Source organism: Felis catus, chromosome B4, assembly GCF_018350175.1.
Source record: "Felis catus isolate Fca126 chromosome B4, F.catus_Fca126_mat1.0, whole genome shotgun sequence".
NCBI classification, from domain to species: domain Eukaryota; kingdom Metazoa; phylum Chordata; class Mammalia; order Carnivora; family Felidae; genus Felis; species Felis catus.
Window position 1 is genome coordinate 127,216,566 of NC_058374.1, and position 16,858 is coordinate 127,233,423.

At 41.2% G+C, this 16,858-nt stretch overlaps 1 protein-coding gene across 7 annotated transcripts in view; it reads right to left on the minus strand.

Moving 5' to 3' along the window:
• The window catches only part of PRDM4 (PR/SET domain 4), a 29,236-nt gene extending 12,769 nt beyond the window's left edge, over window positions 1-16,467 (minus strand). For 5 of the 7 annotated variants that reach the window (XM_045062285.1, XM_023257406.2, XM_045062283.1 and 2 more), the window contains exons 1-9: window positions 16,184-16,335; window positions 15,715-15,981; window positions 13,456-13,589; window positions 10,573-10,758; window positions 7,699-8,493; window positions 3,403-3,552; window positions 2,332-2,450; window positions 1,253-1,338; window positions 515-642 (exon numbers count right to left, since the gene is read on the minus strand). In XM_045062285.1, the coding sequence (XP_044918220.1) occupies window positions 515-642; window positions 1,253-1,338; window positions 2,332-2,450; window positions 3,403-3,552; window positions 7,699-8,493; window positions 10,573-10,758; window positions 13,456-13,589; window positions 15,715-15,725 (1,609 nt within the window). In that variant the 5' untranslated portion in view covers window positions 15,726-15,981; window positions 16,184-16,335. The other 2 variants (XM_045062284.1, XM_023257408.2) reach the window with 2 other exon arrangements.
• Between the last annotated feature and the right edge of the window lie 391 nt (window positions 16,468-16,858).

Genomic DNA, 16,858 nt, shown 5'->3' on the forward strand with positions numbered 1-16,858 from the left:
GTGCTCTGTGCTGACAGCCCAGAGCCTGGAGCCTTCAGATTCTGTGTCTCCCTCTCTCTTGTCCTCTCCCCCAATCGCACTCTGTCTCTCTCAAAAATAAACAAACATTAAAAATATTTTTTTGGTAGTACAAACTTTTAAACTTGTCATCATGACACAGGGCAAAGGAAAAGACTATGAAGATTAAATCCATTAAAGGAGATTGTCTGTTTTTTATGAATTTAAATTACAATGGTACTGGCTCAAAAAGCAGCCTCAGGAACTTCAAATACCCCAAATCAAAATCCTAACGCAAAAGTTCCTTTCATATGAATACTGCTTAATCAGTAACATTCAGTTTATGAACAACCTCACAGATTTTAACACTTCTAACATAGGGTAATATCCTACTTTTATATATACGAACGTATATAATTTGGTTCACCTAACATGTAAACCATTACCAAAACTACTTCTGGTCCTTGGTGTTTTTACCATGCTAGCTTCAGGAGAAATAAGTCTTATCGTAACTTACCAATCTGCTGAGCATAATCCCGGCTGTAATAAAAAAGCAGTTCATTTTCAGGAGGGATATCTTGTGAAGTGCAGAAATAGATTTTTCCATCATGGGGATAAGCCACCAAATTCTGTTCTTCCCGGTTCCTAAGTTATCACATTTAATAGATCAAGCCTATCAATTTTCAAATATATGCTAAACACATCATATCCCTAGAACAAAACTCTACATGAATACTTAGACATAACTATTTTCTTTACGTTATTTTTCCAATTCCCTACCCTAGTGATTAGGAGGGACTCATATAGAAACAAAATTCATACTTGTGTACATCAGCTGATTGCCCTTTATAGTCAGAAACACTAGAGTCTTTCACCAGAAGAAAAGTTAATAAAATGAAATATTAAGAGCATATGACAAAGACACAGAGATAGAGAACTGAACAAGAACTACAACAGCCTGAGGGTTGATTAATAGTGGATATAAAGAGAAGGTACCCACTTGCAAATTCAATGATAACTGTATCATTCCTTATTGTTTAAATAAACTAGTTTTAAAAAGGATAGTTTCTTGTGTTTTGACTTACAATTGCCATTAATCAGCAACTACTGGAGGAAAGAAGGTAAAAAGCCTTAGGCCTTAACATATGTTCAGACAGCAGTATAATCTGGACCCTGACTCTTCCCTATTTTATGCAAAGCTTCCTACTGAAAAACATTCAAATCGTAACTATTTCTTCATCCAGACTACTCTTACCTGGCTTTGCGCACAAACATCATCCAATTACATTCATTTTCATCAGTTGTAATGATGCAGAATTCTAGGACACCGTTGTGGTATATCTGTCAACAGAAGGTAAACATACATATCAAATGAACTAACAGACAATACAAAGCGCTATTAAACTTAGGCTAGCAACAATCGCATTTACTCTGCAGTAGATCTCAGCTTTCATAGTCAGTGTGGAAATCCATGGTTGCCTTCTCACACGTTTGTCATTCCACTAGTCCCCCGTTTCCAGCAACGTCATAAATACCATCAGAGACTGACAGTGCTCAAGGTACAGAATGACCTTGCTCTTTATTATCCACATTTTGGCTTGACTGGAAGACACAGAAACAGTCTACTTGTCTTCATCACCTACCATATGGTGGAGGTGGATCACTAAATGGACAAAAAGGTCAGAGAACCATCTCTTCTCATTCTTTTTCCACTGGACCTAGCGTTCTTCTGTGTTCTTTCTGGAAACCAAAATTCAAGTCCCCAGTGCCAGCAACACCATACCTTTCCACTGATCACAAGACCAACTTTCCTCTCACTCCAATTCTGCAGGCATCATTCCCAATCTATTGACTACAAGTGAATCTCTACAAACATGTTACAGGAATAGCTATTTATGTCAAAACCCTGCATTTCCAGCCCCTCCCATTAGAAAACTAGAGAAATGGTCTCAGCTTCCAATCCCAGAACTGTTTCTCAAGCTATCTGAGAAATGTTTTCGTTGATTACAAAATAAGACTTTCATCATATGAACAAAGTCCATGGCCTCAGCTGCCACAAGTAATTAGAATGAAGAATTACTGGATTATCTAACAAAAGAAAGACTAAAAACGTTTATCTTCTAAATTCAATAGCTGGTATTTTGCTAAATATAATTTGGTTATAAAGAACAAAAAGGACATAATATTAAACAAATGACTGACAGGTGAATGGCACCGTATGAGTCTTGCCCAATTTTGACTTTTACTACGTCACTTCTACTGCTTTTACACTTTTAACTACATCACTGTAATAAAAACATCCAAAAGTCACAGAAGAACTTCATGAACGCTGACCTTCCATATATGGTTAACCGCCTTGTCTGTCCATTCTGCTACTTCCATGGAGTGACTCTGCTGGCCAATGAGAGGCCCAAAGCAAGTCCGCACAGGAATGGTTTCTCCAGTCCATACACCTAGCAGGGGAAAGACACCAACTACCCAGTCAATGATTTAAACATCTAATAGGATATACAAGAGAGAGTAGCTTAGCTCACGTAAAGAATCTTATCCTCAGTGAACCAGAACTAACTGATACTCCAGCACTCCTGTGAGGTAGCTAAGTTTTATGGGTTCTATCCTATAAATATGGAAAATGTAATCAACAGATTAAAGGGAACTCAGAAGAAATATGCAGAGTAAGAACCACTATCAGAAATTCCTAAACCCAGTTTTATACACAAGGAACCAAAACAAGTCCTTCCCAAATGACTAGAGAACATTACTTGATGATAAAAACATAGACCAATTACTGTAAGTCAAACTTATGAAATCATCTGTGCTTAAAGCACTGCTCTCTATTATCTAAGCTTTTTAATGCTTTCAACGGACTCATACCCAAACTACAGCTGAAAAATAATGAACCTAGTTCGGTATTTTCAAAGAAAAGGCACAGTAATTTAGAAACCATTTTAAATTCAAATATGGGTAACCAAACTCTGGCAGTCTACACTTCTTATTCCTTTCTCCTAAGGAGTATTAGGAAATTTTAAAACACTTTATCTTTTTTTTGTGACAAAAGGTTATCAGTGGTGAATTTTCCATGTCTTAGAGAAGAAACTTAAGTTTTGAGGAGTGTTTTGTCATAATTGTTAGAGGATGATACAGCCAAGAATCAAAGTCTTCAGACTCAGGCCAAGAGTTTCTCCTTTATTCAATTTTGATTCTAAGAAAGGGGAATTTTCTCAATAAAGTTTCAACTTGATTTATTGCTATTACTACACAAATGTTCCTAAAAGAATAATGCTTAAGCCATAAATTAACTTTTGATCAACCAAATAATGATGAAATTACACCTATCCACTTTACAACTCTACACTACAGAGAAAGAAGAGAACTGATGGGCTTTGAGAGTTCCAAGGTTCTTACCAACTTCTGCTCCCACAACTGACTGGCGAAGAACAAGCTGCTTTGGGAGAGAAAGCCTCGCCCTGCTCTCTATTGGAGTGTCAGGAACAAAAGTCACTGGTCCGTGATCAGGGCAGTCTGAGGGATAGGCTCGGTCACAGAGCGTGCACCCTATGGATGGGAAATTTGAGAGACACAAACGGGGTTAGTTCAAGCAGCCTAAATTGCCACCTGCTTTTTAATTTAAATGCTAATTACTAAAACATAACCAATAAAAAGCAAAGTTCTAATAAAAATATTCTGATCAAACAATCACTTTCTTACACTAAAATACATATCCCAGTCTTAGATCTCTGACAGGATCTGAATTTTTTTTTTTAATCCCACAGGACAATTTTACTATTCAGTCCATAAGAGACTGATTGAAAAGTAGATTACTTTTTACACTAGTAAAAGTAGATTACACTAGATTACTTCAAAAATGAATTACATTATTCCTTACATTAGGTAGATACCTTTACATATGATATCTAAAGTCCCAAGATTCCAACTCTACCCAACTATATGAGGACAGTGAGTTGAAATGCTGTCATGCAAGGCCAAAACGGAGAGGACAATACAGGTCAACAGAGTCAGAGACAGCGGCACCACTGTTCACTTTTCTTTCACTATCAACAAATTGGTCAACCAGATTTTTATAACAGATTCTTTTTAAAAAAAGGCGGGGGGCAAAAAATGCTCTTTGGGACGATAGGTAGAATCAGATTCTTGCAGACATGTTTGCTTAAAATTCTTAATTTCTTACTGTTCATACTGTCTTTCTTTTTGCATTGTCAGAAAGGGTGCTGCCTTTATATACTGATCTCTAGGCTTACTGTAACTTCACTTCTACAACAAGTGTCATTCTCTGTAAATCTTCTGCTTTTTTATTTCTGTTAAGGAAGAGCATACATGACCCCTTTTTGTCAATGATTATGTTCAAACTTTCCGAATTCATCCACAAATAGTTGGAATACATAAACCTTAGAACCACAGCCATCAAAGTGTCTTTCTCCTAAGCAATCATTACACATTTCCACTTATATGACATAAAATATCAAAGTTTTCATATTTAGGCAAAGCAGAGATAGTATCTTACTTCAACTACTACTTGACTAAAAACTCCTTGAATATTAAAGATCCCCTACAGTTGGTGAGAACTGATTCTCCAATGCACTGAAGAATCCATGTTAAATCTCCAAATGAGATTCAGATTTCATACCAGAAAAATGCTTAAAGGCTTCTCCGAAAATACACAAATGGCAAATAAGAACAGACAGAGGTTCAACACTGTTGTCACTGGGGAAATGCAAATCTAATCCACAATGACATGCCACCTCATAGCCACTAAGATGGCTATAACAGAAAGTGTTTAAAAGATGTGGAGAAATTAGAACACTCATACACTGATGTTGAGAACTGAAAATGGTGCAACTAACTTCAGAAAACAGTATGGCAATTTCTCAGAAAGTTAAACATAAAGCAATTCTACTCTTTTTTTTTTTTTAATGTTTATTTATTTTTGAGAGACAGAGAGAGAGAGAGAGTGTTGGGGGGGAGAGGCCGAAAGAGAGAAAAACACAGAATCTGAAGAGGCTCCAGGCTCTGAGCTGTCAGCACAGAGCCTGATGAGGGGCTTGAACTCACAAGCCATGAGATCATGACCTGAGCCAAAGTCGGACGCTTAACTGACAGAGCCACCCAGGCATCCCAAAGCAATTCTACTCTTAAACATATATCTAAGAGGGGCGCCTGGGTGGCGCAGTCGGTTGAGCGTCCGACTTCAGCCAGGTCACGATCTCACGGTCCGTGAGTTCGAGCCCCGCATCAGGCTCTGGGCTGATGGCTCAGAGCCTGGAGCCTGTTTCCGATTCTGTGTCTCCCTCTCTCTCTGCCCCTCCCCCGTTCATGCTCTGTCTCTCTCTGTCCCAAAAATAAATAAAAACGTTGAAAAAAAAATTTAAAAAAACATATATCTAAGAGACTTAAAAACATGTTCATACAAAAACTTGCATATGAATATTCATAGCAGCATTATTCTTAATAGTCAAAAGTAGAAACTAAATGTTCGAGAATGAAAGGTAGATAAACAAAATGTGGTTATCACCACACAATGGAGTAGCACTCAACCATAAACAGGAATGGGGTACTGATCCATGCTACATGGACGAGCCAGGACATTATGCTAAGGGAAAGAAGCAAGACAAGGAAAGCCACAGGTTGTATGCTACCACTATATGAAGTGTCCAGAATAGGTGAATCTATAGAAAGATTAATGGATGCCTGAGAAATGATGGCAGGGAAAGGAGGAGGGGAGGAGGGGTTAGAAGGGAAGGAATGATGAGTGACTGCTAGTCGGGTATCTGGGGTGATAAAATTGTTTTGGAATAAGATCATGGTGCTGGTTCCACAACCTTGTCAATATACTAAAAGCCACTAAATTATACAATTTAAAATGTATATGTGAATTAAAAAAAAACACATAGGAGCAAGAGGTTCTGCATACCCATATAAAAAAGGATCAATAGGCTTATTTAGGCCACCTCTTAACTTCTGCTAAGTTAATGAGCCTACATTCCTAAATTATTTCAAAATTATAAATTTCAGACTTTAAAAGGTTAACATAAAAGTCCTCCTCACTGCTTGGCTTCTGAGGCACCAGAAGCTCTGTCCTACTTTTCTGACCCTCCTGTTCAATCTACTTTGGAAGCTCTTCCTCTGCCATCGCATCTTAAAATCCCTAACCCTCTTATGTGCCATACTCGCACTAGGAGCTAATTTCACTCCACTTCCATGGCTGTGATTAACGTCCTAATGCTGAGGATCCCTAAATATCTGCAGACAGATCTCTGTGTTCCAGATTAAAATTCTCACTAAACACCTCTACTGGGTATCTTACAGACACTAAAATCAACAGGACTGAAACCAGACTCACCATCACTCCTCAAAAAAACAAACAAAAAATAGAAAACTACAATAAAAAACAACCATCCTCCTCCGCCATTCATTATCCTAAGGAGTGGTACCACTACCCCCTAGTCTCCTGCCAGAAACCAGGGGTATCTCCTTAACCCTTCTCTCCCAACTTCTGTAAATATACCCCACTTTTCCTCACCATCAATCCTTCTATTTTAGGTTAGAAAATCACCTTTCACTTAAATTATGGCATCATTTCCTTTACCTGCTACTTGCCTCTAACAAACTAGCGCTCACCTTGCAGCAGAACCCCCATCCCAAACCTCACTCCTTCAGATCCTTGACTGGTCTTAGAAAACCCTCTGTGTTCTGGCTCCTACTTCTTTCTCATCACCCCCATTTTATGCTTCAGCAATTCTGAACCATGTAACATTCTCTTAGTTCTAGGCACTTATGGGTGGCAACTCCTGTCTGGGATGCTGTTCTTCCTGATCCTCTGCTGCCAACACCTTTGATGTCCTTTGAGTCTGTGCTAACACATACACAGTGTCCCCTGATAAGTCTTCCCTATTGCTTCCATGGCGTTGTTAGATGCCTACCTCAGGCTCCTTTAGACCTGGCACTTAATCCCACCTTCCCACTTATCATACCATATCTCGACAGCCCCTTTACTTGCCCACGCTTCCCATCAGATTATAAGCTCGTTAAAGGCAGCTGTCCTCTGCTACAGACTGCTTTCTACCCCGTGTCTGGCACAGAGGCCGGCATATACTAAGCACTCAACATGTTTCCTGCATGAATGACGCATGTAATGACACCAACAAACCAACAGTTTTTCTACTGCTTTTTGTTATTCTTGACCCATAAAAAGAACTTTTACATGCCCAACTACAGTAATTTATACGCAATCTGAGCAAAAATAAAATTTGCATTTGTATCTACCTACTATTTCCATAGGGATAAAGAAGTACATGTGATCTAATAAATCTTATGTTGAAAAAGCACGCAACCTGACACACAGAATACCTCAGAGAACACCTCACTACAGTTCTATAATTAACTCTATTTTTGAAACACAGGAATAGATCTTGATTACGGGGCTGAGAGTATCTGTAAAATACAGAAGGAAATGACTATGGTTTCATTACTTCAGGATACTGTAAGAACCAACAAAATGACTGTATGTCATCTGACTTACTTAAGAAAAAGCCATTAACATAACGGACAATGCACAAAGAAAAATTCCAAAGTCTATTACTTTCTATACTCCCTTAATCAACACCTGACTTTGTGATTAAATCTGTTAGAGATGATAGCCCTTTCTACCAATATTTCCAAAAGAAAAAGGCTAAGCACACTCACAAATTGTAAACAAGGTTGCCATATTTTCCTTGTTTGAATTGGAGTCTTCCATTTGCAGTGAAGGTGGTACAAAAGAAAGACTGTCTGAAGATACATCTACATGACCTGTCCCCATAGCAACCTCCTGGGTGATGGAGGAGACAGCCACAGGTTCTAGGCTTAGGCCAACTTCATGGAGGGAAACAGATTCTAAGGAGGCGAGGTTGTGTGAGGTAGAGAGTGCCACGCTTACAGAGTTGGTGCTCATGGCCACGGTGTGGATGGAGTCACTGAGGGCACTGTCAGACATCCCGTTGACCCGACTTGCAATGTGGTCTGTCTCCATGACCACAGGGAGCTCCAGGCCATTCCCATGAATGGGTATCACACCACCATGTCCTACAGTGTCTGCTGCAAGGTTGTTGCTCACAGAATCTACAGACAGAGGTTCATGACTTCTGGAGCCATTTGGGATTTGGGCATGCTCGCCTGCAACTCCGTCCATTGTAAGCTCTTCTGCCATTCCATCTGTAGAGATTGGGCTGGTAACCCTAGAGACGTTCTCCATAGTGATTGTTGTGTCCAAGGCCACCTCATGGCCATCACTGGGATGAAGACTTTGGGCACCATGTGTGTTCACAGAGCGAGAGTCTATTGAAACAATGCCTGGTTCTAATCCAACATTTCCATTGGACTGATAGGGATCTAGAGCTGAAGCGTTATTGGCGATAGATAATGCTGTATTACCATCAACATTTATAGAGTTAGGGTGGATATACTGAGGTGGTGGTCTGTCGGCTAAATAAGATAAAATGCCTGAAAAAAGAAGAAGATGAGATTTTAGAGACTTTTTAGTACATTGTTAAATATAAGGAATTCCAAATCTTAGAAGCTACTTTCCTTAAAAATGTAACTAAATTAATCTCTTATCCACTTCTTTGGTTTAATTAACATATATGCTTTATAAAAATAGCAACATAGGAGTGCCTGAATGGCTTAGTTGGTTAAGCATCTGACTCCTGATTTCAGCTCAGGTCATGATCTCATGGTTCATGAGTTCCAGCCCTGTGTTGGGGCTCTACACTGAAGAGCAGGGCCTGCTTGGGATTCTCTCTGTCTCCCTCTTTCTCTCTGCCCCTCCCCAACTCATGCTTGCTCTGGCTCTCAAAATAAATAAAAACTTAAAAAAATAAAAAAAAAAAACTTTAAAAATAGCAACATAAATAGGCCATAAAATAATCTCCTACCTATTTGGTTTAACTGATATATACCTTATAAATAGCAACATTCAAATACCATAATTCAGTTTTCCCTGTGAAACTCAGAAATCGTAAAAAAAAAAAAAAAATTAACTATGTTCCTTTGAAGTCACTGGAAATTGAGCATTTAAATGACACCTTTAATATATATATATAGTTGGAATTCCTGAAACTTAAGATACTGAAATTTCCTCTATTATAGTTAAAAGGTAAAAGGATTTAAAAGCAGATCTTCCACATGAAAATGTTAATTAATTTAATAAAATTTAATTAAATACAACTAAGTTTTAAGTTATTAAACTATCATAACACATTACGGTCTATTCAAAATAAGTCACAATTGTATCTGCTTTATTAAAACCGAAAGAAACATTTAAACACTCATGCTTGTAAGGATGTGGTCAAATGGTACTTGCTGCACTGCCAGTGGGAATGTAAATTACTAAAACCTCTTTGGAAAGTATATATATCTTAATATATAAAAGTATACATATGCTTTTAGATATATATATAAAATTAAATATATACAAGTACATACATACTTAATACATATACTCATGTGCAAGAGCATATGAACCCCAAAAACACTTTCATAGGCTCTTGCACAAGAAATTCCACTTAATGGTAATCTTCACTAAATGCATTTCATAAATATTATACACAAAGACATTCCTATAATAGTAATAAGAACCTGGAAAAAACCAAACTGTCCAACAATCAAGATTAATATAATAACAAACGATGGAATATCCATTCAGTAGATTGTAATGCAGCATTAAAAAGAATAATTACAAAAACCATGCAGAAGTTAGGAAAAATAACTATGTAAAAACACAGGAAAATATTAAGTGGAAAAAAAGGACACACAACCATATAGAAAGTACAGTCTTAGTTATGAAAAACAGTAAAAATCTATACACCAAAATAAAAGACAGGAAGAAAGTACACCAAGAAGATGGATGATAGGACTATTGGTGGTTCTTCTCCCCATTTGCTAAATTTTCTGAAACATACACTGAGAATAAGAAGTCAATAAACTTAAAACCAATAAACCTTAATTTATAATAAATAGTGACACTAGCAGGACGTGTGGTTGACAGGAATTACAACTGCAAAATTATGAAAATTAAATCAAGGAAACACTGGAGGAGAAAGGAAAAAAAACTGTTCATCTGTCCTTAAGAAATCATGCTTAGTCTGGGGCGCCTGGGTGGCTCAGTTGGCTAAGCGTCCGACTCCGGCTCAGGTCATGATTTTGTGGCTTATGGATTTGAGCCCCCTGTCGGGCTCTGTGCCAACAGCTCGGAGCCTGGAGCCTGTTTCTGATTCTGTGTCTCCCTCTCTCTCTGACCCTCCCCCATTCATACTCTTTCTCTGTCTCAAAAAATAAATAAACATTAAGAAAAAAATTAAAAAAAAAAAAAATTATGCTTAGTCAAACTGCCATATTAATAATGTGTGATCTGTATACGCTAAAAGGAAAAGTACAAAAACATATAAAGATTTTTTTTCCCCACCTAGAGATTAATATCTAATACTGACAAACAGAAAATCGGGTTATTCAAGTCCTCAAGAAGTGAAGTTAATAGGAGGCTCTATTCTTTCTTCAAATTTCCCAAATAACTATAATACTTACCAGGTAGAATGGTTCTGAAGTAACTGCTCTCCAGGTGGGGGTAAGGTGGTGGAGGTAGGGTGTAGTTTCTTTCGGGTAACCCGCACATCACCCCTCGATCCCCAATACCCATTGGGAGCATCAGAGACAAAGCGGAAGGCAGAGAGCTCAGGGAGGGACCCAGGTTTGGAATTGCCACTGGCAGGCCTACAAAAAAGGTTTTTTTCTCAATTAAAAGAAAGTTAAGTACTTAAAAATTCTCTCAATCGCTAGCTAAACTCAAGAAAGTTTCTGCAAATGGGGAAAAATCTCACCTAAAAGCCCTTTATATCCCCAGACAGGAAGTGTTGTGCAAATATCCACAAACAGGCCCTAAAGTTAGTTCTCAAGTTAGTTTTAAAATGGCCAAGTTGGGGCGCGTGGGTGGCGCAGTCGGTTAAGCGTCCGACTTCAGCCAGGTCACGGTCTCGCGGTCCGGGAGTTCGAGCCCCGCGTCGGGCTCTGGGCTGATGGCTCGGAGCCTGGAGCCTGTTTCCGACTCTGTGTCTCCCTCTCTCTCTGCCCCTCCCCCGTTCATGCTCTGTCTCTCTCTGTCCCAAAAATAAATAAACGTTGAAAAAAAAAAAAAAATTTTTAAATGGCCAAGTTGATCCTCCAGTTGTCTGTATTGCTTTTAAGTACTAAAACATTTAATTACAATTAAAAACCCAGTTTAAATAAAATTTAAAAGAACAAATCATACAGAGATAAAAATGGGAAAAAATACCAAAGCTCACAGGAGTAGTCTTTGAGTAATGATATTACAGATTTTTAATTTTTTTTAAATGTTTTTATTTATTTTTGAGAGAGAGACAGAGCATGAGCAGGGGAGGGGCAGCAAGAGAGGGAGACACAGAATCCAAAGCAGGCTCCAGGCTCTGAGCTGTCAGCACAGAGCCCAACACGGGGCTCAAACTCACGGAGTGTGAAATCATGACCTGAGCTGAAGCCGTACACTTAACCAACTGAGCTACCCAGGCACCCCTACAGACTTTTTTTAACCTCATTATTTATATTTACCATTTTATATGGTGAGAATGTTTTACTGTTTAAAAATTCTTAGCCGGGGCGCCTGGGTGGCTCAGTTCATTAAGCGTCTGACTAGGCTCAGGTCATGATCTCACAGTTCATGAGTTCGAGCCCCAAGTCAGGCTCTGTGCTGATAGCTAAGAGCCTGGAACCTACTTCGGATTCTGTATCTCCCTCTCTACCCCTTGTCTGCTCACATTATGTCTCTCTCTCTCAAAAATAAATACACATTAAAAAAATTAAAAAGGAAATTCTTAGAGGGGTGCCTGGGTGGCTCAGTCAGTTATGCATCCAACTCTTAATTTTGGCTCAGGTCATGATCTCACAGGTTGTGAGATCGAGCCCCACATCAGGCTCTGCACTGACAGCATGGAGCCTGCTTGGCATTCTCTCTCTCTCTCTCCCTCCCCCACTTGTGTGTGCATACGTGCTCTCTCTCTTTCAAAATAGACTTAAAAAAAACTTTAAATAAAATTTCTTAGATATGCTTCTACTTGGAAGTGCAAAACTGTACAAATATAGTCTTTTGTACATATGCTGTATTTCATGATTTAAAAAAATTCAAACTTTAGATTGTATCTACCTTGGATTATATCTGCAAGGTGTGGAAACGACTCTTACTGTACCTAAGTATAATAATGAATACTGACCAACTTGAGCAGTGATTTATGTTTGCCCATGGCAATATTTTTTAATAGGCTTTTCCTCCTTAACGAGAGTGTTCACTAAAAGGAATGCCTAAGAGATAATCAAATGAACTCACTAATAAATTGTTTAATTTCTTTTGTGGACACTGAAAGGAATGTGGAGACCCTAGTTCAGATGAATTTATTTAACTGCTGCACAGTAGTAATTAAGCAGGTAATTCCGTACAGAGAACTATTTAAACAACTTATAGATTTAAAATATCCTTAGGGGCGCCTGGGTGGATCAATCGATCAAGCATCCATCTTCAGCTCAGGTCATGATCTCACGGTTTGTGAGTTCGAGCCCCATGTCAGGCTCTGTGCTAATAGCTCAGAGCCTGAAACCTGCTTCCAATTCTGTGTCTTCCTCTCTCTCTCTGCCCCTTCCCCACTTGCATTCTGTTTCTCTCTAAAATAAATTTTAAAAACATTAAATAAATTCTAGGGAAAAAAATACCCTAAACATTAATTCTTATTTCGGTAAAGTCCATTACGATGTCACAAATCTTTAACGACCACTAGCTTACCACTGTAAGAACGAACAGCTTATCTCTTTTCTATTTCAGTAGAAAAAAGAAAATAAAGCAGATAAAAAGGTTTTAAATGTACAGTGACAGAGAAAATGGGAGCTTTTTCTGTACAACTCCTGTCTGGATACTGAGGCTCCCGGGGAGCCCTACCTGGGAGCTCCGTCTCTGGCATCTCCTCTTATAATTCTCAGCCTCGTGCATTTGCGGTTGTTCCCGGTTTGGGATATAATAGAAAATAAAGCTCAATTCCTCCTATTTACTGAGAATACTTAATAGAGTAACTTTCATCCTCTTCTATTAACCCAGGGACAGAGCGCCAAGGGAGTGAACCAGATGAATGGGTAATCCTAGAAAAAATGCCAAGCAAATTACAGCTCTAGGTAACAGGCCACCCACCCCACAAGAGGACTAATCAGAAAAAGCTGCCACTCCTGTCCACTAGAACTCTAGGACTCCACAAAAACATTCCTTCCATTATGCTGCCACTCGCGGAACTGCTGTTCACACCTGCCTGGCTTCCCCTTCACACTCATAAAGGGGCTTTGACCCCCTGCAGGCTCCATTTAGAACTGATAATACAATTAAGAGTTCAAATCCAGTCGCTCTCCCTTCCCACTCACCTGGGGCAGGGATGGCATTGTGAGTGGGTGAGGCAGCCAACCCTAGGTGACTCCCTGAGCCTGGCAAGGCATTGCTCACAGAGGATGAAGTCAGCTGCTCCATCCCCACTGGGCTCAGGTTCATTTCATTCATCCTAGGAAAGAGCACACACGAGTTAGGCAAAATCTTACCTCAGTGATTCCGTTTTAAGGTACTGCACAACCTGAGGCAATCAGGATAGGGAAATGAGAGCGGACCAACTGCTAATTCATTGTTATGCTCACAGCTCTCAGACAGCGAATGTCATATTCTTTCTATCATAAAAACTCTGGGATTCAGAGACGCTAACTCAGTCAACGTCACAAAGCAAAAATATGATTTAACTCAGGTGTGCTTTGTTTCAAACCCTACGCACACTACCTGAAGCAAGGCACAATCCTTATCGAGCACATGGCAATAAGAGTTTGTTTTTGTTTTTTTAAATACCCAAGCTTTTTCTTTCACAGTATTTTCTCCAAATGGCCTATTACTTCAAACCAGACTTTTGTAGATGGTTTGGTTTAATTCACTCAAAAGAATTTTTACTAATTCTTTTTACAGGAGTTATAGTGATACTGGGTCTGAATTAAATTATTAATAATGAGGGGCACCTGGGTGGCTCAGTCGGTTAAGCGTCCGACTTCGGCTCATGATCTCGTGGTTTGAGAGCTCGAGCCCCGCATCAGGCTCTGTGCTGACAGCTCAGAGCCTGGAGCCTGCTTCAGATTCCGGGTCTCTTCCTCTCTGTGTCCCTCCCTTGCTCATGCTCTGTCTGTCTCTGTCTCTCAATAATAAATAAGTGTAAAAAAAAAAAAATGTTGAAATATGTGATCTGGATGAAGCAATGCATCTTCATCCTTACTAGAAAGGCAACTAGAAGCATAGGATAAAATGAGGTGCATCAAGGACAACACATTAATAACAGTACAAGTATTTAATTATGCTATAAAAGAATGCAAAAAAAAAATCCTATAGCCTAAAGAAACAACAGCTACCTATAATTCTGAAAGTTTCTAGGTGAGTTTGTTTAAAATGGACTTTTCCTGTAATTTCTTACAGCTATAAATGTAATTAAAACTCTACAACCACCAGAGCAATAACCTATAACAAATGGCTACAATATTTTTTTTAAGTAAGCTAAAAGTCTATAGCTTCAAATCTCAGTCTAAAAATTCCTGAATTTAATCTGTGTACCTAATCTCCAGATAAAAATCAAAATGGTGTTTCTGGGTTGACTCCTAGGCCTTCTTCTCAAACCAGTTCAAACCAGAGTTTAGCGTGAGGCTCAGCAGATTTCTGCTTTGTCGTGAGTCACTGAAATGTGATGACCTCAGCAGCCATAAACCAAAGGTAACAAATATCCCACGGAAAGCAAGCAGATGAAGGGAATTTACAATAAGATCCAAAGACTCTCATTCTAAAGTGCAATTCTATTCTACCTACCTTTCTCATACGGGTTTCTAGGAAGCAAGCTTGGAAGAAGCGCTAAAAATCAAGATACCAAGCTCTCTCTTCTTCCCTACTCATTCCTGGTAAAATCATTTCCTTCACACTTCTGCAGTTTGTATGTGTGTGTTTCTAACTGACTTACAGAATAAACCACATTTGCCACTTGCTAATCTTACAACTTTTTCTTAGAATGACATATAAAAAGCTAACTGAAATGCACCCACTTTGCAAAAGGCATGGACAGGTTCAGCAACTTCAGTGAATTCGTCTTCCTCATCCTAAACATACAGCCTATGAAAGGGTCCCAAAACAACAGCCAAATGTAACTCTATCTGGCACCCATCTGTACTGCCATGGTATCATAAAGTACCTGAAATATTTGCATGAAACCTGCAAAACTAAGAACTTAATTCCCCCACATTACCATCTGAGCCACAGGGTAACCAGCAAAATTCAAGGAAGCATGGTGTTGAGCTAAAAATACACTCTGGAATCCAGATCAAGATATTAAACGCTCAAATAACTCAAAGGCACAGGGAAAAGGGGTGAATGAGCCAAAAATCAACGTGTGGCTATCTAGAACGATTCGCATTTGGAGTAAATCTGGTTGCATGAGGCTGGATTCAACCCAACTCTGGTTTCTGGATTTCTGGTCTCCTTTGGGACATAAATCCATTTGCAAATCGCACCTGTAACCTCCCCCGTGGCACCAAAACCAAAGAAAGGCACTCTGAACTCTGATTTGCCAAACGCTTCCCAAAGATGTCACCAGCACAGGGCCCATCACTCACCTGTGATGCATCTGCTTGGGGCCAAGTGTCAGAGAAAAGAACACACGCGCGGCGGGGAACCGGCATCAGGGTTTGCGTTCCAGGGTCACGTGCTACCGCATCTTGCTTACAACCGCTGCACAAACGCGGCCCCGCGGCCCCGCGGCCGCCCGGGGCCGCCCAACTTCTCCCGAGGGCCGGCGGCCGCGCACCCCGCCGCGAGATGGGGCATGCCGGGGGACACCCGGGGCTTTTCCTCCAGAAGCTTCGGGAGGGGGGCTGCCCAACCTGGGGGGTGGGAGGGAGGAGAGGGGAAAGGGCGGTCACCAAAACGGAGTGGATGCAGTCCCCGTCCCCTCGCCACCGGCGCGCCCGGGCGCTTCGGACACCGCCTCCCAGGGGTGGCCGACTGACTCGCCCGCCCGCCGGCGTGAGGCCCGCAGGCCCAGCCGCCCTCGCCCAGCCCCGGCCGGGCCCGCGCGCAGCCCACCTGCCGGCCGCGCGGGGGGCGCGCGCGCCTGCCCCACCGCTTTGTTCCTCATCCGGGCAGAGCTTGCCTCGGGCCCTCCCCGCCCGCTCGACCCCCGCGCCCCGGGGGCCGCTGGCCTAACGTTTCCCGCCCGGCCCGGCCCAGCCCGCCGACTCCTCAGGGCCGCACCCTCCGAGGCGCGTTTCCGGCTCCTCAGCCACTCGGGGCGCCTGCCGCTCCGCCCCTCGTGCGTGCGCCCCTCCCCGCCGTGGCCCGCTAGCGGCGACTGCGTTCCGGCGCCCCTCCCCCAGCCGAGCCCCTGCCGCGCGTGCGCACCGAGAGGACCCAGGCCCGAGGGGTGCGGGGCCCGGAGAGGCTCCAGAGGGAGCGTCGCGTCTCAGGCCGGCTGGATTGCGTCGAGCGCCGAGCTATCGACCCACAGTTGCTAGGCATCCAGCGCTGCAGAGCCTGTATTGAGCGGGTTCTGAGTCGCCTAAATCCTCAGACTCGGTTTCAGTGTTCGTAGCGTTCTCCTGCTAGGGAAGCGTGGGTCCACGCAAGCCCAAAAGATTCGAAGTAAGGGACTTAGCCCAAAGATATTGGCGCTGTTGCCCAGGAGGAATTGGACTCTATCCTGAACAGTTTTCACCTTATGTTACACCTGAAGGTTGCCCAGTTTCCCTGCTTTAAGTCATA